The 8,289-nt window shown below is 35.1% G+C and overlaps 1 protein-coding gene across 1 annotated transcript; it reads left to right on the forward strand.

Annotated features, from left to right (window-relative positions):
* Positions 1–3,120: 3,120 nt before the first annotated feature.
* On the forward strand, positions 3,121–5,434 carry LOC122587844 (protein FAR1-RELATED SEQUENCE 5-like). Its single transcript, XM_043760009.1, has 5 exons — positions 3,121–3,914; positions 4,026–4,130; positions 4,272–4,690; positions 4,781–5,316; positions 5,390–5,434. Exons 1-5 carry the CDS (start codon positions 3,121–3,123, stop codon positions 5,432–5,434), a joined length of 1,899 nt encoding a protein of 632 aa, XP_043615944.1.
* The last annotated feature ends 2,855 nt before the right edge of the window (positions 5,435–8,289 follow it).

Below are 8,289 nucleotides of genomic sequence, written 5' to 3' on the forward strand. Positions count from 1 at the left end.
AACAAACCATGTAATCATCACACTTCACATCTATACAAGCACATATGTTTATCATCTATCATTGCATATAATAGTTCATCACGTATCATATGTGATTCCATATCATCTTTCATCTCATATCATATATCATTGCATATCATCTATCATCTCATATCGCATATCATTTATCATCTCATATCTTGTATCATTACATATCATCTATCATCTCATATCATATATCATTACATATCGTATTTCATACATCTCAAAGCATTTCATAGCATTTCATATCACATCATATCATCTCATAACATCACATATCTTTGGGGTAGCATTTCAGGATTCAAAAGTCACCTACATAACCCATATTACCTCTCGTATAATCCCCAAAATCCATAACCAAACAAGATATCATTTGTGGAAGTTATTATATGAAAACTATGTTTGTTGAATCCTCAGCGTGTCAAAGTTGTGTATTTTACCTCAATGTTGTACCCAACAAACACAAATGAGTTTGTTGTGCTTGACAAGTATTCCCGACAACCTATGGTACAAAAATGATTGAAGTATGAGTCGACTAGACATTTAAACACACTTTGGAACATTCCAATGTATGATATCGTGGTGAATATCATGGTATGTATCGGAGATATCGTGTTCTTAAACAAAAGGACCATACAGTGGTCATGAAGGTACCTTGGTGGATATCGGTGGTATCGCAGACCAGTACCAAAATACCAAACAGTGGTCACGAAGGTACCTTGGTGCATATCGGAGATATCGCAGACCAGACAACCTAGGTTTTCTGGTTTCAACTCTTTTCGACTCCCAAACGACTTTAACATATCTCTAGGTCTTTTGAACGTCAATTACACTTAAAATAGGACCTTAATGACTCATTGAAAACACCTATCTATACTACTTTATAAAAACTATCACACCACATTTTTAGAAAATAGTTACATAATAGTTACATACGAAATTACGAAATTACCCTTAATAAACACCCACTATGGAAAGAGTTTTTATAAAATACCAAATGTTTCCCTTAATGAATTATTTTACACTCTAAACCTTTATTTTAATAATTAACAATTTAAGCCCACCAATATTACCATCACCGACATCACTAGACCGCTTTTCCCACTATCGTAGCTGCATTGCGCGGGTATCATGCTCGTTGATTGTTAAATCATTTACCAACCCTATACAACCGATTTAACACTCATAATGACCAAAAGTCGATTATAAATGTACTTAAATCCAACCCAAACCCTAAGACCAATTATGGACCGATCGATTCATACAATTGAAACAACATAAAATCATTGTTGTTATTCATCAATTACCTGGATATTACAAAGAGGATGCAAAAGGCTTGATCAATCACACTCGAATCAATACGTTTTGGAAGATTTTGCAATTGAGTTGAATAGGGAGAAGGGAACCGTTTGGAGAGACAAAAGGGGTAGATTAGAACTAATCAATGTCAATTAGGTAAATAATTTGTTGGGTCAAAAATCGACCAAGTTTAATTTGTTAAGAAATAGTTGGAGTTCAGTGAAGAATAGCTATACAAAATTTTGAACCTCTTATGAATAAGTTCAATGAAGCTTCACTTCAGTACTGATCAGCCCAAACTGAAAGCATTCATTATGAAGTCGAAGAATGAAGACCGAAGAAAGAGAATCAGCTCAGACGTGGAGCTCAGAAGTTAACTCTATCTGATCGAAGTTTGAAGCATCTCGGTGTAAAAGTACCTACAACGCTTTTACACTGATTACGAGGAAGCCTTTTTGACTTTATCTCTCTTTACCCGGTTAACAACATTATACCTGGTAAAATAATAGATTGAGTAAAGGGGGTTGGTAATAAAGTGTGAAATGTCACATCAAATGACTTTCACACTTAACCTTAAAATACACTTTTTAAGGAATCAATTTGAATTCCTGTTAGGTCCAGTTTTGTTTAAACTAGCCAGTCTCCAATTGCATCTGGAGACCAGAAGATTTGTCCAGAAATATATTGAAGTCTAGTTGCAGCGTACAGTTAATGCAACTGAAGACTTCCTCCAGTTGAGATCTGATCAGAACTGAAGACATTCCAATTGATGTCGAAGACATCAAGTGGAAGATAGAGAATGACAATGGCAATGAAGCCCAGTTGACATTCTACTCAGATAGAAACTGGAGAGCATCAGTTTAAAGCAATTACAATGCTTTACACTGTTTACGAGGAAGACCTTTTTGCTTTGTGCAGATTTATATAGACAATATCATTTGCCTATAATCAAAGTACAAAAGTGCATAAAGCAGCTTGGATAAAGTAACATCTTGACTTACCTTATCAAGCATTTCCAAGGAACTCATCTAGCTTCCTTAAATGCTGTCAACCATATCTATACGACAAAGTTGGAATCCCAATGCCAACTTTGTCTATAAATAGAGGCCTTTGCACAACAAGAATATAATTTTGCATATTAAGACTTTTGCAATATTCTTGGTGTACTTGTGCAATATTCTCTCAATCGTAAAAAGGAACACTTCACAACTTTAAGTGTTTCGATTGTGAAAGAGGATTTTCAAGTATAGATCAATTATATTTCATAGGTTGTTAGGATATTTACATTTATGTATTATCTTGGTTCTGCAACAACCTTGTATTTTATTTAGGGAAAAGGGAATTTGTGGCTGACTTGTACCCAACATTGGGTATAGAACCCATCAAAACTACGTCGTTTCATTAAAAAAAAAACAAGGCTCTCAAATAGAAAAAAGATCCTCCACATCAAAAACCCAAACATCTCTCAAATCCCTAAATCCATCCCCACTGCAATACAATCTTGATCATAAGAGGTTTCCATTGGAATTTCAAGTCTCGAAGTCTTCACAGTATCGCAAAAACAGGTTCGATTATCATCATATCATGGTAAAAATATTTATTTTTAATACCTTAATATTAGATTATAATGTTTCCTTTGTTCAATAACGATATATTTAGACTATTATTAATTGCCATCATGAATCATAGCTGAATTATAGCTTGAACACAGTCTATGTATACTGGCTTTTTGAAAGTATAATAATAGTTTTCTTTATATTTTATTGCACCTGCCCTTTTTTTTGTTTGACGTAGGAACTTATGCATTTAGATAATATACCAAGAAACAAGTTGGTTGAAACTCTTTTGATTGATGATATCGATGCAAATGGTTATTTGGTTAACAGTGTGGATTTAGAAACTGAATGTAACAGTCAAAATGTGGATGTGGATTTAGGTACTGGTGAGTATCTTGATTCTTATGAAGATGGAAATACATTTAATGATGATAATATTATCGGGAGGGTGTTTAATACCCATGAAGATGCATATACGTTTTATAATCAATATGCTTTTCTACATGGATTTGGTATACGTATCCATTGGGACTATAAAAATAAAACAACAAATGAGAAATATCGGAAGTTGTTTGTGTGCAACAAAGAAGGCTTCAAAAAGGTGAAGGATCATGGTTCTAGTGGGGATTCTAAGAAAAGTCAAAGAGAAACAAGAACAGGTTGTGACGCTCGACTTCGCGTTTCAAAAACAAAAGACGGTAAATGGCGTGTGGATAAGTTTATTGATGCACACAATCATGAGTTAAGTACTACACCGCAAAAAGTAATGAAACACCGTTCTCACAGTAAGTTTCACCGCTCCATGGCTTGCAGATCTCTTATGTTGAACCTTGGTCAGTCGGGTTTGAGGCCCTCACAAATCAAGAAAGCTGTAAATGCAATTAAGTCTCCATTTGAAATTGAAGTTACCTCTAAGCAATGCGTTGATGTTTTGTCTCAGCAACGAAAACAATACAAAGGCAAAGAGTTTTATGGGCTAATAAAACATCTTCAAGATAAATCAAAAAGAGATTTGAACCAGTACTTTGAGATTGACTTGTTTGCCGACAGATCTCCAAGAAATATATTTTGGGCTGATTGAAGATCAAGAGATGCTTATTTGAAATTTGGAGATGTTGTTGTGTTTGATGTTACGTATATGACCAACAGATTTAGGTTGCCATTTGCTCCATTTGTCGGGGTGAATCATCATGGTCAATCTATACTTTTTGGTGGTGCATTGCTAGAAAACGAAAAGGAAGAGACTTTCCAATGGTTATTTGAGCATTTCCTAAAGTGCATGTTTAACAAGTATCCTGCTGCAATAATAACCGACTAGGATAAAGCTATAGGCAATGCAATTTGCAAAGTTTTTCCGAACACCCGACATCGCTATTGTGTTTGGCACATTAACAGGCACGAGTTGGAACATTTGAACCAATTTGCATCCCGCTTTAGTGATTTCCAGGAGTCTTATAAACGATGGGTAAAGAGTGATACAACCAAGGAATTTGAAACCCAATGGGAAGTCATAAATTCTAAGTATAACTTAGATAGTAGTAATTGGATGGTGGAGATGTATAAGCTACGAAACTTTTGGGTTGAAGCTTTCTTCAAAGATATTTTTTTGGCAGGCATGACAACTAGCCAACGAAGTGAGAGCATCCATTCTTACTTTGATGGATATGTTAATTCAAATACCATGTTGAATGAGTTTGTAATCCAATATGATAAAGCTGTTGATGATCGGAGGGTTGCCGAAGAAGATGAAGACTTTCAGACTATAAACACGTTGCCGGTTCTTTCGTCGGTTCATCCAATAGAAGCAAAAGCTGGTAAACTTTTAGTATCCATAATGTTTCTTGGTTTACATTTTTATCTTTTAATTTATCTAATTATATCATATCGCTTTTTTTAACTGGTAGGTGAAGTTTATACTAGAAAGATTTTCGAGGTCTTCAAAAAGGAATGGATAGAAGCAACTAATAATTTAACTCATGAGACTTTAAGTAAGAGTATGGAAGAAAGTAGTTATAAGGTTGGTCAACTGAATGTTGATAAAAAATATTGGAGAACTGTCAAGTTTTGCTTCTTGAATAAGGTGGATGCTAGGTGTTCATGTGCTATGTTTGAAACACATGGGATATTATGCAAGCATATCTTATATGTAATGAAGAAGAAGAATGTTGAGACCCTTCCTGATCATTACATTCTGCCTAGGTGGACAATTGCTTCCAGGTATAGGGTTGGTAGTGTTAGTATCGAAGACCCAAATAGTGAAAATGAAGTTAGTGCCTTAACTTTATGGTGTGTTCATAACAACTATACAAAAGCCGTTGATCAAACAAGAGACTCTCTGAATGAAATTAACAGGCTAAATGCTTTCTTCTTGAAGTTTTTAGAAGAGCAAATGAAGCGTAAAAAGCCAACTATGCTTGAGAATAAAAATAAAGATTCTAATGTACGAATTTCTCAAGTAGACGCGATGCCCCAAATGTCAGTCAGGGATCCTGCTAATCGTGCTAACACTAAAGGGCGCCCAAAAAAGGCAACCAGAATTAAGCCTTTTAAAGAAGTAAGGAAAAAGAAGACATGTTCCTATTGTGGAGGATTGGGTCACTACAAAACTGGGTGTCCAACAAAGAAGGTACCTTTATTAATATGTATCAGGTTGATTGATAATTCTTTCATTGGTCATATCACATGTTTCATTAGTTTACTTGTATGAATATGTATCAGGTTAATGATTCTTTGGGAAAGAAACAGTGACACTTTTGGTGTAGGTTGTTGTGATTGCTGCTCGTGGGCTAAAGAGAATGCTGGATTTTGTTAGAAAGCTATCAGAAACATCTTGGATATCATGATTTTCGTCTTTATTGTGAAATAAACCAATGTGTCATTGGTGGATTTTCATCCATACCGTTACTTATTTTGTATCTTTGTGTCATTAGAAACCAATGATTTTCATCTTTGTTTTTGAATCTTGTGTGAAATGATCAAAAGCATTTTTGCTTCTTGCATACAGTTACCTATTTTGTATCTTTGTTTGTTATTTTGTTTCAAGAATGCAGCAAGTTATGATAAACATGACATTTCCCTTTAGTGTCCATTTCCCTAAGTAAGTAGAATACAAGTAAGTTAATGGGTCACAAATTTACTGGTTAACTAGTTAAGCAAGCGGAAACAAGGATCGACTACCACACGATATTGCACAAAAAACTGCAAAACTTTATTACGCGTAAAAGTATGCATTCACCTTTGTACAAACAATGATACAAAAAGAACAAAACGTCATCGTGAAATTTCATCTCAGAATAGACACATGCTGGTCTTCTTTTGCCCTCCTATATCCATTTTCGTCTTGTCTTGCAAAGTTAGTTGACTTGAACCTGGTATTAAGATGTATATGAAATATTTTAATGAAACATTTCCTCGAACAAGTGGTATGCATTCTATAAAACACAAATTACCAATGAATGTTAAGTCAAATCTTTCACCAAAATAAGAATGAAATTCAATCACATCCCACTAATTCATATCAACGCAAGTGTTATCGGATGAAATTACCATGAAAAATGAATGCGAAATAACATTAAGAAAATGGGAACACCTTATAAATCAAATTAATCTATCAAAAAAGAGATACCTTATAAATTACATGAATAACAATCTGGTAACAAGGAATACAGTTTTGAGGATCAAGATTGTGTTGTAGTGGGGATGGATTTAGGGATTTGAGATATGTTTGGGTTTTTGATGTGGAGGATCCTTTTTCTATTTGAGAGCCGTGTTTTTTTTAATGAAATGACGTAGTTTTGATGGGTTCTATACCCAATGTTGGGTACAAGTTAGCCACAAATTCCCTTTCCCCTTTTATTTAACATCAATAAAGAAAAATACATTTGAAAATTACAACATATTCTCACCATATTTACTTTATTGTATTTATTTATTGCAGTGTCATTTACTTATTGTCACCTTTAAGTAATCTAACCAATAACTTGGTATACATTCACTGCAACTGGTTGTCTCCAGTTTAGTGTTTATATTGCAAAGTATTCTCACCATCGACATAAAGGTGTCTTCAGTTAGTACCATCTATTGAGTTGAGACTTATAAGTGGTATCAGAGCAGAAGGCTAACATAATTGCCTAGATCTGCTAGGATGTCTACTACTGAAGGTGAGAATGGTTCTCATCATGATGAAAACATTAATGTTAACAATATTGTACCTAATTGATAAGCCTCAAATTGTACATGTTTCCCCACACCGAATTAGACGTTTTGTACTAGTTTTATAGCCATTTATACTTGTTTTGTGGTACGTTATGGTATTTGCTAGTTGTTTCAGGCCTACAGCAGGTATATTGCCCCATATGGTAGAAAACAGCTCAGAAATGGTCCATATGCACTAACCGAAGAAGAACGAAGCTGAAACGGCAAAATTCCGCAAGACCTTGCGGCGCGAGGAGGGTCCCTAGCGGCGCGACCTGAGAAAAATTAAGACAGAACTTTAACCTGTAAGAGATAGCGACGCGAGGAGGGTATCTAGCGACGCGAGACAGGGTTTTCAATCCAGTAGCGGCGCGAGTGTCAAGACTAGCGGCGCGAGTTGGGCACTTTCGAAGTCAGAACTTTGGCCTGAAGGAGCTAGCGGCGCGACCCAAGACCCTAGCGGCGCGAGTTTTGACTGACATCACCATTTTCTCTCTCCTTGGGTATAAATACCATCCACCATTCCACCCAAACCCTACTCTGGACACTTTAGCTCACATACTTATAATCCAGCCGAATTTAAAGGGTTTTAAAAAGAGTTTTTCACTACTCCAACATCATTTTGAAGACTTGAAGATTAATTTTAGCTATTGTTACTCATTGTAGCTCGATTGTAACTTCGGTTCGTATTTGTTCTCTATATTGGGTACATCATGTCTTCCTTTCTACTTCAATCTTTAGCTTTTAACATTATGAGGAGCTAAATCCTTATATATCTATGAAGATGAAGTGAAACAATTAGTTATGGTTGCATAGTATTTTGAATTCAAGTTGGTTTTACTTAACATTATGTCAAGATCTTAATGAAGTGATTTCTTCCACTTAGATTTGTGTTCTTGGTGATATTTGTGTTTTTCAATAGTGGTACTAGTTGAATGCAAGTATTATTTTAGTTGTTTGTCTAGGAACAATTTTTGCTAGGTCATGGTATGATAGTAAAGAATATAAGTTTAATAGAAATAACTTTGTTAAGTGAATTTAACGGTTGGTGGTACCACGTTTCTTTCACAAAGATAAAATTGTTATTTAAGTAGTCAAACAAACTAGTTAGTTCAAGGAAGCGTAATAAGGTTGGTGGTACCACTTGTTGCAAGGAGTTAAATTGATTAGGTGATTGAGTCGATTTTACAACCGGAGTGCACGCCGGGTGTGTTTTAGT

This window comes from Erigeron canadensis, chromosome 2 (assembly GCF_010389155.1).
Source record: "Erigeron canadensis isolate Cc75 chromosome 2, C_canadensis_v1, whole genome shotgun sequence".
NCBI lineage: Eukaryota > Viridiplantae > Streptophyta > Magnoliopsida > Asterales > Asteraceae > Erigeron > Erigeron canadensis.

Coding starts and splice junctions, on each gene's coding strand:
- LOC122587844 (XM_043760009.1), top strand. CDS start 3,121: ATGCATTTAGATAATATACCAAGAAACAAGTTGGTTGAAACTCTTTTG. Junction 3,915..4,025: donor CAGTACTTTGAGATTGACTT/GTTTGCCGACAG, acceptor TATGACCAACAG/ATTTAGGTTGCCATTTGCTC. Junction 4,691..4,780: donor TCCAATAGAAGCAAAAGCTG/GTAAACTTTTAG, acceptor TTTAACTGGTAG/GTGAAGTTTATACTAGAAAG.